We start from the raw sequence: 15,953 nt of genomic DNA, 5'->3' as shown, positions 1-15,953 counted from the left end.
GCGAAATTGTACCATACTCTAACTGTCTGTAGGTCGAAACACCCTGCGCGGTGCGCCTCGATATTGTCTCTCGCCGTTGCAGCCGCCGTCTGTCAAAATCCACCCTCCTCCGCGTCCACCTTTATTTCCTCCTTTCCTGCCGTCCCGATCATCGCCTCCTTACAGCAGCCAACTGCCCTTTTCCCTTCGAAGAGGCTTCTCGGTAGCCAGCCCAACCTTCACCTCCGAATCGCTCCTTCCAGCCTTTCGAGTGCCGCCAGTCAACCTGCCAACTCTTCAACCCACGCCGATCGCAGCGAAAACGGTCATGGCGCAGCTGCCCTTGGAGTTGTAGTGCGACATCATCGGGCAACTCGAGCCGTCTCTGCGAAACGCTGCGCTCAACAACCTCTTCCAGTGCTCTCGTAAGCTTTGGAGCCAGCTCGACGGCACACTCTACCGACGAGATGCTCCGAACGGCTTGTCCGTACTATGGGCGACGGCGCGAGGGGATGCCGTTGCTCTCCAGAAAGCCATCCGTCATGGCGTCCCCGTAGACGCACGATGGCCAAAGAAGTGAAGGAGCCCCTGGAAGGAATCTTGCCCGGTAAAGTGGCTCGCCTTCAAGCACAAGGTCAAGGGTTACACGGCGCTGCAAGTCGCTGCTGTGCTTGGTCATACCCACCTGATCGAAATCCTCGTCAGTGCCGGCGCCGACAACGCCGTCACAGTCTGCTGCTGGCGTTGTGAAGCCGATGCGGAAACCGATGCGGTTCACGACATCACACCTAGAGCAGCCAGAAAGACACCGCTCCACTTGGCCATATGCCATCACAACTGGGACACGGCTAAGGCTATCGTACGCTACGGGTCCCTCTGATAGTGGACGGTCCTGAAGGCCCAGAGGATGTGCTCGGCTGGATCGACTACAACGGACCAAACATCCGCAACCTGTCGGCTCTTCACGATCTGAGCCGCCGCTGGGCGCCTGGACACGACGCCTGCGACTTTGCCGACTGGCTAGTGGCACATGGCGGCATCGATATCAACACAATGATGGACCAAGGCATGACGCCTTTGGCGACGGCGTGCGCTGCCGGAGAGTTCAAGCTGACCCACCGGCTGCTGTGTCTGGGCGCGAACTGCAACGACAGCGTGCCGACTCGGCCTACAGAGACGCTGATCCACGTCGCGTTGAGAGCCTGCAACGACATGGGCATGCGACGGTCGGCGGCGACGACGAATATTCGCTTTACCTCTCAGGACGAGACGAAGCCTTCGACACGATACTAGAGGTGATGCGGCTGCTGCTGCATAAGGGCGTGGCCGTCGACGCGACAGACGGCGCTTCATGTCGCCGCGACCTTTGGCGGGCTTGGTGTCATCGAGCTCTTGCTGAGAAGCGGAGCGAACATGGAGTTGCAGGACGCCTCCGGCGCGACGCCCTTGGATCTTGCAAAGAAGCAGAGCCCGCTTGTGACGCCGGCCCGATGGTCCAGACACCCAGGCTGCGGGCCGTCGCCGTCCCCTACCACTGGCGACGACATCGGATTTGTGGCAGCACGGTACCGCCCTCTACTCGCCGCGGCCTAGGCGGCACGCGCGTTCGACTCCGACACCCCGCAGTTCACGGATGAGGCTGGCAGGGTGGTTTTCGAGTTCAGCGAGATCCATACATCGCACGCTACGAGCAACCTGCGTCACCAGTGCTGGGTGGTCGTCGACGGCCGGGATCCGACTCTCGAGCATGTCTCCCCTCTCTCTTCGACCTACCGGGGTGGAAACCCTTCTCTCGGGTTCGCCCTCAGCGGAATATCGGCGGTGTTCTGGGCCGCCGAAGGCAGGCCCCGAGTCATTCTGAAGTTGAAGACGTACGATAACCATGTCAAGGCTTTACGGAAGCACATTGTAAGAGTGGAATTTCGTGACTCCCGCAACAAGACCTGCTTCTTGCGATTCGTCCTCCCGTTCGTCCTGACTATGGAGGAGAAGTCCAGGTAAACAGTCTAGCTAGTTGACGCAGCCATCCAACTAACCGACCCTTTCCTTAGATCGTTCGTTCGCCGGGCATGGAAGAAAGGAACTACGTAGGAAGGTGACGCGGGAAATACTTGCTGGATGGGATGGCTTTGACTCATTTGCTTCGATATCGTACTTGCACTTTGCCGGAGGCCAAGCCTGCGAAACACTATCATATGTATACCCGCCGTAGCATGTTCAAGCTGTAAGTGTGCTTTACATAACAACTCTTGCTTAGGTCCTCACGAGTTTCTGCATCCTGCCGTGAGTCGCTGTGACGCAAGCGCCCGAATCTGACGAACTTCGAATTGTCGCCCTTGAAGAAGCAGCGACGTAGATGATGGCGGCGACGACGACGACGACGACGACTATGATGATACAGCGCTAGATGGTTGCCGCGGTGGCTTTATCTCGGCCTTAGAGAAACGGGAGCAGGGCGCGCCTCGTCGCACCTTCTCCGTCTTTTTTTTTTGTCGCGCCTTCCCCCTCGGCCCTTGTTGCGTCTGTCTGATATCTTCCCCTCCCCCGACTCGAATCACTCGTCGTTTTCTTTTCCTCATGATCAATTTGATCGTGCCCTCCTGCTGGTTGACACGTCGCGCCGTTATCAACTTATTGGCTGCCGCTGGCGATAGCAGCTCTAACTCCACCGCCAGTAACATTTATCAAAAACTCCTCTTGAGCTCCAAATGGCTGACGTCGAGCAAAATCAACGACTAGAACAGATTTTCTCGCAACACCACCCGGAAGACGCGCACTACCGACGACGGCGGCCACTTGCAAGGCCAAAAACAGACCACCTGTAGCCGTGGCATGCATGACAAGACGACTTACACACAGCGTGGTCCGTCGGTGAACCAGATAAATATCCCGGCTTCCAACTGTTTACCGTGCCGCAGCTGATTTTCTTCCAGGCGCCAGCGCTTGCTCCGGATTCCGAGATCCTTCTTTCAACAAACAAGCCCGAGACGAATAAGCCCGTCGGAACCCTCGACCGCCTCCCGTTCTTTCCAGTCGAAATCATCATGATGATCCTGGAGAAGCTCGATTGGGAATCGCTCCTGCAGGTGATACGTGTCAACAACTTCTGGTTCCGGTGCAGTAGCGACATCTTGTAGCACAGGACTAGCATGTCCCGGATCTCGACACCTCACATGATACTTCGAAGAGCGCAGTTGTATGCCGACGCAATCACCACCATGTCGACTTCAGATCTGGACTCTAATACCAAGCCTCATGCGATATACGGCCAGCCGGCTGAAAGCACTGCGCTTCCCGAAGCTGCTCGCGCTCCAAGGCCTCAGGGTTAAGGGCAGCGACCAGATATCCTCCTGAAACACCTTGCGCGGACCGCGCCTGGCCTCGGCACGATCGAAATCGAGACATGGCCGCAGACAGCGCGCTAACGGAGCTCAGTGTTGTGCAGCGCAAGTCGATCCCTTGGGCTGCATTCCCGCTTGCAGCCCACCACCTCTTGGAGATGGCCACGTCGACACGGTCAAGAGCAGACCGCCCTGCATATCACCCAGGCATCTGATCGCTTGGCCTCTTGTGGCCTCTCGGCCATGGCGCCGGGTAGCCGGTATCGATATGGTCCCACAACACGTGCGAGCCTTGACTTCGACGACATTGGGCTCGTCGCAAAGCGCTATCACTTCCTCCTCAACCCGACACAGTCCACGGTCATCTTTGATATCAGCAACCGGTCAAACATCGAAGCTGGAACCTGGGTCTTCAAAACCATCACCATGCGGGCGCCGCAAGCCTCCTGTGCCATACACTATCAATACTGGGTGAGCGAAGCCCTGCGCTCACGCATCGTGTATCGCCCATCATACAAAGAAACGGCCATCCAAGCCTGGAATTTCCGGTCGAGACTATTTGCGCTGTCTTTTGGGCACCAGGAGGGCGAGTGAGCCCTGGAACATCAAAGCTACGACTATCACATACCAGCCCTCCGGAAACAGATCCTCCGGGCGCAGTCTCTGCGCCGTCACCTGCTTTGGCTTCTAACTCCCCTCAACGTTTCAACCCGCTGTCTACTCTGCCAGTTGCCTTCTCCCGAACCCCCAATTAGAGTCCAGGTCTCAAATGGGGGCCATCGTAGCAGCTACGCTTGAAGTGTGTTATGCCAAGAGCGCCCTGCCAAGAGCAGTTTAACGGCTGCGATGACCGCTTTACGCCATGATTTGGGCCGATCTTCCGTCCTAGCGTTATAAGGAGCTGGTCAAGCGCGCTTACAGAGTTCCGCGAAGAAGAGATGATACGAGAAACGAAGTTGGAGACGCCCGAGATTGTTAGCAGGGACGAGGTCTGCTTCGCTGGATGTGAAAAATGCTGGTTTCTGCATTGAGGTGGGGCGGCCTCTCACTTTTACTGTTCACCGTCAATCCAGTATCCTTATCTGAACACCGCTCCTCCGATGCTTGGGTTGCCACAGACTCCTCGGCCGAAGAGAGAGCGCGAGCCGATACCGTAGTCGTCGCCGCCGCGATTCGCAGAGTAGTCGCCTGCCAAGCATCAGGCAAGCCTTGAAGATCTGACGTTTTGCTTTACTGAATTTCCCATTAAGTTTTACTACGTCTCAACAAGAACCTCAAAATAGAGTTACTGAGGTCTGAACATTAACAGTGGTTGGGAAAGTCAAAATCTGAGATCTTGAAGTGTAAACATGCTTCTTATCTGTGTGGGTGCTTTTCTGGAGATACCTTTTTGTTAATAGAAGGTTTTAACTATCTCATGATCCAGAGGCCGGCGAGAATGTTTGCGATTGTTCGTTGGGATGCACATCCCTGTCAGAAGGTCGCTTTTTGACAGAAGTGACATCGAATTATTCGTCCTCCTAGCTGGAGATCCTTTGTAGGCTTCATACTGTCAATACAGCCAATCTGGCTTCGATTTTGAAAAAACGTGCCGTTCTTGCAGGCACAGTGCAAGCGCTAGTGGTCACTTCTACAAGACTGCGATCTTTGTCAACAGTTTCAGGATGTCTAATTAAGTTTATGAGGTGGCAATAACAAGCCGAAACTGTCAACTATTGAAGAGTCAACAGCTCCCCAAGTAGACCATTGTCCACACCGAGCCCCAAACTATGAAAATGTCTTCCTCTCTTCTCGCCGACTAGAAATTTTTTCACAGTATCATCACTTTGTCATGACTTTGACCATGGCACCTGGAGGAACCGGCTTGGGAAACCAGGCCATATTGGCCAAGATTGACAAGCTAAGAGAGTTGAACATTGGTGCGACAATCCCATTGCCCCAGGTAAGTCAAACTAGCATGTTTACTTTCAGATAGCTTATGTCGTGATAGCTTGTCGTCGTTGGAGATCAGTCGTCTGGGAAAAGTTCTGTACTGGAGAGCCTGACAGGATTCTCTTTCCCTCGCGCCCCCGGTCTCTGCACTCGCTATGCGACTCAGATTACATGCTGTCGCGAGCCGGAAACGTCCATCCGCGTCTCTATCATTCCTCGTCCTGGCGCAGCTGAGATTCTCAAGGCTGAGCTTCTTGAATTCAAGCGCTACTTATCGAGTATTGATGGCGATGACTTCGTCCAGGTCTTCAAAGACGTTTGTGATAGCCTCATTGATTTGTTTTGCCTACACTAATAGCGTTTCAGGCCAACGGTGCTATGGGCATTCGAATGGATGCAGCTCAGAAAGATGATGGGCTTGCGGCGTTCAGTGAAGACATCCTCAAGATCGAGATCAGCGGACCTGACGTTAGTTCTTCCCAGCTTCCTAGTTCCTTTTTCTTTGACTCACCTTTGATTAGCAAGACCATCTAACGGTTATTGATGTCCCGGGAATTTTCCGTGTGCCCACGCCAGGTAAACTACATCTAGTCCACTAGAAGTAGGCACCCACCGGTTGACGGGCGTGCAGGACTCACCACGGAAAGCGATATCGTTCTTGTCGAGAACATGGTGAAGTCGTATATGGTTAACCGCCGAACTATGCCAGTCTCAAAGATTCCACCTAAAAAAGCGACCAGCTAACTTGTGGCAGCATACTTGCAGTCGTATCGTGTAGCGTCGACATTGCCACTCAGGAGATTCTTAAACTTGCCGAAATCGCTGATCCTGAGGGTGTGCGCACGATGGGTGTACTCACGAAGCCGGATCTCGTTACAGAAATGGCCACCCAAGGTATGATCATTGATCTTGTTCTTGGAAAGCGCAGTACCCTCAAACTTGGATACTATGTTGTCAAGAACCGTAGCGCAGATGACAATACCTCGACGCTCTCTCAGCGTGCCGCTGCCGAAAAAGCGTTTTTCATGGCACCTGCTTGGTCATCCGTCAAGGATCGCTGCGGCACGTCGTCCCTCAAACTCAGGCTCCAGGAGTTGCTCTTCCACATTTCCAAGCAGGAAATTCCCCATGTTAAGTCGGATGTTGAGCAGCGTCTACGTCAGTTTAGGGCTGATCTAGAAGCCATGGGGCCTTCCCGAGCCGATCCGAATTCCCAGAGGATGTATCTGGGTAAGCTGGCCTCTAGATTCTTGGCCGTAACTCAGGCCGCTTTGAATGGATACTATGCCAGCGAAAAGATCTTTGGAAGGCTGCCTGACCTGAAACTCATCACGAAAATTATGAAGCTTAATGAAGTCTTCTCGAACGTTTTCTGGAAACGCGGTCACAAGCAACACTTCGGCCCTACGTGGGACGATGAGGGGGAGGACTCATTTGGACGCACCATCGACCAGCTTCCCTTTGAGATCAACCTCGCTAGATACTCTGAACTTGGATGTATAATTTGTACGGATGATTATCAATGCCCCAAGCCCTTGAAGGGTCCTATCATGAGCCACATCGAGGAGGTCTTTGAGTCAAGCCGTGGACCCGAACTTGGAACAGTAAGTGCTGCTGGCTGCGGATTGCATCATAACTAATTCATAACATCATTTAAGTTTGGCGGAACGATCCTTGCCACAGTCTTTGAAGAGCAGTCGGAGAAATGGGAGCAACTCGTGTTGTCCCATGTGAGCAACGCAATTGCGCTGGTCCACGAATACATTTTTCAGCTTCTTACTGAGTTGTGCCCAGAGAAGCAGGTTAGAGACAACCTATGGGACAATCTCTTACTCGACAGGCTGGTGAACTCGTACCAGCGGGCAATGAGCCACTCTCGCTTCCTTCTAGATATCGAGCGTGGAGGTACGCCGAACACTTTCAACCATTACTTCAACGCAAACCTTCAGAAGAAGCGATGTGAGCGGATGACCAAAACGTTCAACGCTATGACAATTGACTCACCCTGGGGGGAAGAGAATGAGCGATACGTGCCTATGAGCAAAATAGGTCAGCATGCTGTCAACAAGGATAACGGGCAGCAGGTGTGTGAGGATATCGTTGATACTCTAATGAGCTACTACAAGGTATCTCGCAAGCGCTTTGTCGATGTCGTTTGCCAGCAAGTCATTTTTCACCTCCTGCTTGAGGGTGGCGGCAGCCCGCTGAAAGTTTTTGGCCCAGAGCTGATCATGAATCTCGACCACGACAAGCTTGAGCAGATCGCGGGGGAAGACGCGGAGTCGAAACACCAGCGGCAGGCCTTAAAAAGGGAGGTGGCAAGCTTCGAGGAGGCCTTGAAGGTCTTGCGATCTTGAAAACAAGACAGATTACGAAGCCCAGCCTCCGCGAAGTCTAATGGGAATCGGCGTGGCCGGGCGCGGCTGTTCAACACAGAAGCCAGATATAAGAATGCAACTGCTATTGTTCATTCATGATGTCGCAGCCCGGAAAACTTGGGCAGGTGTGCCACTGGCTAGGCCTTGGAGGTACGACTAGTGATCATGAATTCAATATCGTTACACTGAATTGAACCAAACAGGACAAGTGACAGATCTTCAGTATGGTCAACAGTGGCATAATGAATGGGGATAAGTGTTGTTGTTTTAGAGCGATCTGCTGGGCACGCAGGTGATTTATACAAACGAGTGGCATATGTCCCTTGCCACGACTAATGACATAGAAACCCTATACCGATTTGCTGAGGACTGGGAATACCGCATCGGTAACAGCGCCACGGTACGGATCCCGACATACAAGCTGACACACGGCATAAGTACTACCTCAATAGACATGGACCGCGCTCCACGGAAATAAGAGGCGACCTACTCCAGGACGTCAGGTGCCCGGAGGGGGGCACCGGCGCAGCACTAGTGGGGCCGTCGGCGGGCAGCTGGGACCGCACAGGCACATAGTTGAGGGAGCATAAAGGGATTCTAGCCAAGCGCCCAGCGCAAACTTCGACAACAAAGGCTAGCCATTAGGGCCAACGTTAGAGATCGACGATAGCACAACGCCGCGGGATTAGTGCTTATAGCCAGGGGAACTAAGCTCGGTCAAGGGGGGGACCTGGGGAGCACATAAGGAGCAGCTGCGGCGGACCTAGGTGAAAGGCAGATTGGAATAACAGTAAATATCCACCCCTGTTCTGTGCTTATCGTCGACCTCGTTACTCTGTACGACACCAGCCTCTGACACAGGACAACAACGCATTCCTCCCCACCGCAGAGATCAAGTAGGTAGGCTGGCTGACCCGCTCGGGCAACCAGGAAACCGCTTTATCTGTGGTAGTTCAGTTCTCTAAGGCGGAAGACGAGGACTCATCTAGTAGGGCCAGGTACTCTATTCCACTGCGATAAATACGACAGATAATGCCGTTTGAGGCAATGCTTCAATTGATGCATACGGCCACATAGGAATCCATTGCAAGGCAACAACAACATGCGGTCACTGCGCGCAGGAGCATGAGACCCGAGACTACCCCTCGAGGAACGACAAAACGACATCTAGGAAATGCGCATGCTTCTTTATTAGCAAGAAACTTGATCACTCCAGATGGCACTTCAGAGAGAACAGCAGAGACCTCTACAGTCTGACAATCACAGCAAGCGACGACATGGAAACAAGCATAGTATTACATAACGGATTTAACCCGTCGCTCCAAGAAGACGGCCAACATAGAGTTTCAGAGAGAAACTGAGGGCAGCACTAGAAACAAACCCACATGACGAACGGATTGTCGTCGGGGAATTCAACCTCCACCATGAGCTGTGGGGAGGCAGCATCCGATCAGGAGGCCCCGAAGCGAACGAACTTATCGAGCTCATGAACGATCTCGACCTCATGAGTCAACTGTTTTCTATTTACCGATGGTTCGGATCCCCCGCTGAGGAGGTTAGCTTTGTGTGGTGCTTACTGTAGATGAATATTGTAGACTCTCTCTGGGGGAAAGGGAAAAAGGAGGACGGGCCATGAAAAAAATAAGAATCCAGCTATCTTGCCTCCACAGCACCTACCAGGAACTAGGGCCTCGATCGCCATGCGGACGAAGGCTGAAGCGGCGGTGGCCTTCTAGACCGGGTTTCTATTCGTATCAAACCCCGTTGGTTGTGTCGTCTTCACAGACGGCTCCGAAGCCCCCAAGGGAGCCAGGGGATGTGGTCCGTTGTCTTCCGAGACAGCCGGCTTATAGCCTGAGGACCTTCGGCCCATGACTGCGGTAGGTCTCGCCAAGGTGTTCTGCCCTGAGGCAAAAGCGACCCAGGCCCGAGCTGCGGCGCGCTTTGCATAACGCGGAAACACGTTAAGATTTACAGAATAATTCGGCCACTATCCGGTGCCTTCAGGAGGCCCTCGGGCAATCTCAAGGGTAGTCTTCTTCAACTGCCACCCAGTGACCGGGGTGCGCAGTATACACTGTACTGTCTGTAAGTCGCTAAAGGATGAGAACAACGAAGGGTCGAATCAAGTTGAACATTCCTTCACTGTAGCAGACTCGCCCTACTTGTATGTTCTCTGATTACGATACACTCAAGGGCGAAATGTGATAACGTGAAAATACAAAGTAAAATAATGACACATGCTAGAGATCACCATAGGATCGGCTCGCCACCATCCAGTCCTCGGGTGTGCAATTGGAGTCGATCCCTCCTCGAGCCTGCCGCTCGCATCCGCAAATTGACCGTCTTTGTCTCATTCCGTAGTGGCTCCGGACTGGTCGTTGTTTTGGTAGGTGACAGCGCGCCGGGAGATTTTTGTGCAACCCAGACATCCCTAACTCCTGGCGCGATCACACACTTCCGCTTCAGCGAAGCTTCCTACACATGTAGCGTGCAGAAGCGCTTGCGCTTGGCACGGTTACAGTATACCCTTTGCAGAGCTCTTGGAATAAACCACCCCTCAGCGAGCATCGGTGGTTGCTGGAGGGTATGTCATAAACCAACTCATCCGGGAAAATCTCCTGACCGCTTAGCTAGCGTATCCGCAAAACACATGTGAACATTGTGGGCGGCAAAGTGAGGGACAGGCTACGGTCAAAGCTTTTCCCACAATGGGACAGCTGAGGGAATATTCTTTGGAGTCCGGCAAAAATTTCCTTTATCGGACGTGGAGGACAACGGAGACACTTGCTTCGACGTCTGACCCGACCCAGCGGCAAAAAGGCTGATCGGCCTCTCGTAAAACTGACGTCACCAAACAACTGTCAGTCTTTGCGTAAGCAAAACATTCTTGCATCTTGGTCAAAAAGCAGATCGGGCGCTGCGGTGGGGCGAGACGTAAAGCATCAGATGTAGGGTCACGGACTGAGCAAACAGCCACATTTGGCTCCGGTTGAACTAGGTCTAGACCGGGCGACGAGTTTGTGGGATGACCGGGGTGCCGGGGCTAGACTGGAGACGAAACTGGCTCCTGCGGCCAGATCTGGCGCTAGCATCTGGCACTTGCATCCTGCCGTTTAAAGTGGACGGACCACTCAAGTCCGCGCGCTCTTTCGCCGACAGGTGCTGTTGCTGCGGCTGCGGGATTGTTGCGCCGTTTTCGCTCTTCGATAACGGTATGGACATATTCTCGAAAAGGGCGGATTGCATAGTCGCAGTCGAGATCAGTTTCCAGTTCTTGATGGAAAACCCCATTTCAAGCGCGCCTTTTGTGGCTGCTCTCGCTCGCATGGAATATGAAGGTCAACTTACACTCTTGGATGCAGTTATTTTTTGGCTGCTCCCTCTAACAGGGTACGGAAAGGTCAGCACACGTTAGGGTCGCAACGGAAACCGGTTTCTGGTTCTTGACCTTTGAGAAATCATTTATCGCAGCCATCCATAAACAGCCGCGATGAATTAAACCCCCAAAGCCAACGACCGGGAGTCGACTTCGTCCACAACTCTAGAAGCTCCAGTCGCGACCGAAATCAAATTCTGGTTCCTGATCCAGAAACTCTATCAATTCGGCCATTTGTGGCTGCTCTCGCGGACATGACACGCCAAGGTCAACGTGAAGTGGTCGCTGGAAGCTGACGCTGTAAGCTGACGCTGTTTCTTCGTGAAAGCCAGAAACATCGTTCTCATCGCCCTAGTTGCTAAGTTGGATTGTGCTCAAAGTAATCTATTGCTTTCTCAAGATGGTGCTGTCAACCATGTCATCGCATAAGCTGAAAAGACTCTGGAAAGCGTAGTCCTTTTGTGACTTGCCTCATTTTTGTTTGAGCAGTAACACTGCTAGCCTGTTTTCACCCTCCAGTGGATGAAGATTGTAAATGAAGGATTCCATTCTCACGGCACCAGCATGACACCATTTTCGTTTTCGGGGTCTAGATCTCTCAAACTTTACTGTACTTAATCACTCCTCTGGTGCTTGAGTCCGCCGGCCGCTCCGTCCGACACTCGAATCCTTCGGTATCATCTCGATAACTCCGCCATGGACTTTGACACGTCTCTCTTCCACAGTGGAGCCTGGGATGCCACACGAGACGGCCGCCACGAACCGTCTGCCACGAACATCCCGCTGCACTACGAACGAGCCAGAATGCTTTGCTTGAGCAGAGGTGCGGGGCCAAGATGCGCCGGTGACGGCCGACGAAAGGCTGAACGCTAAACGAAACTTAGGCCTGACTGTCGACGACATTCTCGAACTATCGCCGAAGTTTTGGAAATTCCATTTCGATCGTACGTTCTATTAAGTGTGTTTGGCGCGAATCATGCTGACCGAGCCAATACTAGCTGTCGCCGCTCGGGATATGACGGCGTTCGTCATCGCCACCATCCACCTCAACTTATGTGTCGGCACGATTGCGCGATTCTCCCGCCAAAGACCTGATCTCAAGGCCACACTTGATGACCTTCTGAGTTTCAGGGCATGTGGGGAGTTCATGTTGACAGAAGTAGACCACGGTCTCGATGCCCGAAATCTGGAAACGACTGCGACGATGGAAAGCGATGGATCCTTCATCCTGGATACGCCGACGGCGGGCGCCGCCAAAGCGATGCCTCCCACGTCGCCGTTGGCAGGCATCGCTCGCGTCGCCGTTGTTTTCGCTCGTCTGATTGTGGATGGTGACGACAGAGGGGTGAAGCCGTTCGTCGTGCGGATCAGCGATGTAGGAGGGATGTGTGCCGGCGTTGTCTCGCGCGTTCTACCCGTACGACCTGGGACCAAGCCGCTCGACCACTCTATCACGACGTTTCGCCACGTGCGGCTTCGCCCCGGAGCGCTTCTCGGGTCGGCGCTGCGGGCCGACAATGCGCGAGAAGACTTTCTTGCCCAGATCTGGAGAGTCTCTGTCGGCACGCTTTCTCTCTCCATCATGGGGGTATCCGCCATCAGGGTTGCCGGCTGCATTGCTGCCATGTACAGCCAGCGCCGGTTGGTTGGAGATGTGCAAAAGCTGCCCATCCTTCAGTTCAGCACGCAACAGCGGCCGATCTTGAAAGCGCTGGCGCACGGGGAAGTCCTGCATGCCTACGCATTATGGAGCGTTGGCGAGTTCATGAACCCGAAACACGACGTGGACGTTCGCAGAGGGATCGCCACGGTCTTCAAAGCGCTGGTGGTGCGGTCGTCCCGTCTGCTTTCTGAACTGGCAGAGCGATGTGGCTGGCAGGGCTTGTACGCGTACAACCAGATAAGCGAACTCGCGTCGACCTTCCAAGGAAACTCCGTGGCCGAGGGTGATACTCTGGTAATAAGCATCCGTAGGTTTCCCCCTCCTGGAGTGTGAGGTCGCTTACTGATCCTGGCGCCTACTAGGTCTTGCTTCCGAAATCCTGACGAACAGATATCGTCTTCCACAGGCGGCCGACCCGACGCTACCTCTTGCGCTGTATGAGAAAGGCATGTTTGAGGAGGCCGCCGGCAAGATCACGCTCGCCTCTGGCGCATCCGGCAGCCTGAGGGGCACATTCTACAACAACAGCATTCTCCCTCGATGTAGGACGATGGTAGAAGCCATCGGGCAACGCATGGCGCACGAGGCCGCGCAAGCGCAGGGCGACATTGCGCCGCAGGTGCTCGATCTATTCGAGAAGTCTTGCATTCAGGAGGACCTTAGTTGGTTTGTCGAACACGGCCATGGAACCCGATCTAGGTTGTGGGATGACGAGGAACAAGCATATCGCAACCTGTTGCCCCTTCTACCCTCGTTGGTAGAGAGGGCGAACGCACGCGCCTACATCACGGCCCCGTTGGTTGATGGGACAGCAATGAAGGGGTTCATCAGGGCACTACCGGCGTTCGGCAACAGTGAGGATGATGTTCTGGCAGAGAGGGTTCTCAAGTCGAGACTTTGAGTTGGGAAACCAATTTCGATAGCTCACAACCCATCGCTCGCCACCAATGTTGAGTGGTCCTTCTGACGTCGTCTCCCACGGTAGACAAGCCTTGTGAGGGGAGGATACTACGTATGCTCTATCTTGGTGATTCGATGCTTGATGCACTCTCCAATTGCATCAGTATGTCTTACATTGCTGGCTGCCACGCTTTCACTTGACACCCTGCCAGCCAGGCATAGCTGCTGACATATTAGCGGTTACAAAATCATGTGAGAATCAATCAATCAATCAAGCCACCCGACAATATGTTAGATTTCCTCACTCGAGTTTACTTCTAGCTATGTTTTAGAACAGCAATGAAGATGAATGTCATTTTATCTTTATCTTATATTTAAGTTTTTGAAACACTTGTCTATAAGGTAATAGAGCGAGGGACTTGACGCCAGTTCTTGGAACTTAGAGCAAAAAATTCCATTGCCAGAGAGTCTCGATCCATCACCCCAATGCTGCCTCTCCGTATTGTCTTCTCGCCCCTCAGCAGCGATTGTCTTTCCTGTTGACCGTACCCATCTATGGTTTCGGAGCCCAAACACGAGTGATACCCTTACATCCTTCTCAACTGTACCATGCCGAGTCACCTCAGAGCTGCCAAGGCCTTCCTCCTGTGGAGTGCATAGGCTTTTTGGCTGTCCAGACAAAACTGCCGATCATGTCAGCGCTTACGATTGCTTTGCATCGCTAACAGAGTGGGAAACCCACAATCTGAAGTAAGTGTGGAGTTGGCGATAGCGAATCTCTTCTCTCGCTTGCGCCATCAGCCCTTCCAGCCCTAGCCTGGTGTCTTGCGAGCCCCAGTCATAAAGAGAGAAGCACCGAGTATGCAGTACCAAGTTCAAGAAACTATTGAACCAATTGCCAATCTCTTTCTCCTCGTCAGACGCACCTGAATCCCATGCACTGACCGGAAGTTTAAGAATCTCTTCCGAGGCAATAAAGCCAACAGCTTCAAGTTGACTTTTTGTGTTTTCAAAGTCCAAATCTTGTTTGCCAACTTTGCTCCCATGCAGAATCCCAGCCCAGCGACGCAGGGCGGAGTCATTGGGCAGGGTGCCGTCATCGCTTTGCAGAATCCACTGAACTGCTTCTATCTCAAGCAGACCGCCTGGCTTCAGGTGATCATACGCATCTCTGTAAAACTTGGGCCAATGTCGGCTGCCGTCAAGGACTGCTCGCGTATGAACAACATCATACTGCCGGGCCTGCCTCCACGCGTCATTTTCATCACCCAAAAGGATGTGGAGGTTTTTCGGAAGACAAGACCTGGGATAGAATTAGCAAAGCAACGTAGTGCAGTTCACAGGGAGCGTACTTCTGCGGCTGCAGGCAAGTGGCATCGAAGCCAAACACTTTACCACGCCGTCCGTCTGGACTTCTGCGATGACGTGTCGTTTATTAGCGGTCTCAGTCTCCAGGGACGAGAGGCTTTCATACTCGGCAATTTCTCTCGCCCAGATACCAGTGCCCGTTATGTAATCCAAAACTCGACTGTTAGGTCTCAAGTCATAATCCCATAGAATGCTGCAGTCTTGCCGCCCCCGGGCCAGCCTTGCAAGATGTTGGAACAGGTCGAGTGCATCCTTGACGTCCTCCTAGTCTTCTATTAGAAGGGGAAAATGGGCAGAGAGGAGAAGCAACACATTGCTGACATTTGCCTGCCATCCAGAAATAACGGGCTTGATGGGCTCCTGAGACGGTCGGAGGGCGGTAAGGTGACTTGGGGAACGATCAGCCACGAGCACACGGTTTAGTGAAGGCAGTTAGTTACCTTTCCTGAGTGAAGTCACTCTGGGGTAATCCTGAAAGCATTAACGTGGTTTAAGTAAAAGAGTAGCAGCGCCTTTTGCACCACTCTCGCAGCAGAAAACAATTGACAGCAGAGGATTTTGCAGCTCGAAATGTATGAGGAGGATGAATTTTCTATTCTGTGGCTGAACGCGCAGCTTGATTAGTCATGAAACCCCAGGTCGGAATTGACCGAACATCGGGCCTTCCGCAGAAATGCTTTGCTCACGTGATCACGCATACAAGTAAGCTTGGCGTCAACGAAGTAACAGCCCTGGTTGAGGTACTGGACAGCCTGCCGTGTGACCAAGGTCCTTTGGGGGCATGGCCGTGGTGAACAGAGAGCCAAGATTTGTTGTGTGTGGAACGCCCAGGAATTTAGGTCAGGCCTTGCCGGACCGAGACCATCTGATTACCCCTATAGCCCCGCTGTTACGGCTCAACCAGCGGAGTATCGACGCAGGTACACAACGAAGAAGTAACAACGGTGCCCACTCTCATTCTAAGGTCCTTTCTTCTTGCTGTGCGCATAATGGAAATTGAGTGGGTTCCTTCG

The 15,953-nt window shown here is 53.1% G+C and overlaps 5 protein-coding genes across 5 annotated transcripts; all 5 read left to right on the top strand.

Annotated features, from left to right (window-relative positions):
- Window positions 1–543: 543 nt before the first annotated feature.
- Window positions 544–1,272, top strand: ColSpa_12199 (tankyrase-2; the record flags this gene model as incomplete). The annotated part of the gene is made up of 3 exons (XM_049278411.1): window positions 544–555; window positions 593–838; window positions 886–1,272. 3 exons carry the CDS (start codon window positions 544–546, stop codon window positions 1,270–1,272), a joined length of 645 nt encoding a protein of 214 aa, XP_049134368.1.
- A 120-nt stretch (window positions 1,273–1,392) lies between these two features.
- ColSpa_12198 (uncharacterized protein) lies at window positions 1,393–1,980 on the top strand (the record flags this gene model as incomplete). The annotated part of the gene is made up of 2 exons (XM_049278410.1): window positions 1,393–1,533; window positions 1,573–1,980. The coding sequence occupies 2 exons, from the start codon at window positions 1,393–1,395 to the stop codon at window positions 1,978–1,980; spliced, it is 549 nt and encodes a 182-aa protein (XP_049134367.1).
- A 1,583-nt stretch (window positions 1,981–3,563) lies between these two features.
- ColSpa_12197 (uncharacterized protein) lies at window positions 3,564–3,914 on the top strand (the record flags this gene model as incomplete). Its single annotated transcript, XM_049278409.1, has 1 exon — window positions 3,564–3,914. The coding sequence occupies one exon, from the start codon at window positions 3,564–3,566 to the stop codon at window positions 3,912–3,914; it is 351 nt and encodes a 116-aa protein (XP_049134366.1).
- Window positions 3,915–5,163: 1,249 nt separating this feature from the next.
- Window positions 5,164–7,609, top strand: ColSpa_12196 (interferon-induced GTP-binding protein Mx1; the record flags this gene model as incomplete). Its single annotated transcript, XM_049278408.1, has 5 exons — window positions 5,164–5,262; window positions 5,311–5,568; window positions 5,619–5,720; window positions 5,993–6,856; window positions 6,911–7,609. The coding sequence occupies 5 exons, from the start codon at window positions 5,164–5,166 to the stop codon at window positions 7,607–7,609; spliced, it is 2,022 nt and encodes a 673-aa protein (XP_049134365.1).
- A 4,376-nt stretch (window positions 7,610–11,985) lies between these two features.
- ColSpa_12195 (acyl-coenzyme A oxidase 2, peroxisomal) lies at window positions 11,986–13,573 on the top strand (the record flags this gene model as incomplete). Its single annotated transcript, XM_049278407.1, has 2 exons — window positions 11,986–12,966; window positions 13,079–13,573. The coding sequence occupies 2 exons, from the start codon at window positions 11,986–11,988 to the stop codon at window positions 13,571–13,573; spliced, it is 1,476 nt and encodes a 491-aa protein (XP_049134364.1).
- Window positions 13,574–15,953: the final 2,380 nt, after the last annotated feature.

Source organism: Colletotrichum spaethianum, assembly GCF_022836535.1.
Source record: "Colletotrichum spaethianum MAFF 239500 DNA, contig59, whole genome shotgun sequence".
NCBI classification, from domain to species: Eukaryota; Fungi; Ascomycota; class Sordariomycetes; order Glomerellales; family Glomerellaceae; genus Colletotrichum; species Colletotrichum spaethianum.
This window is presented reverse-complemented; position numbering and strand designations above follow the sequence as displayed.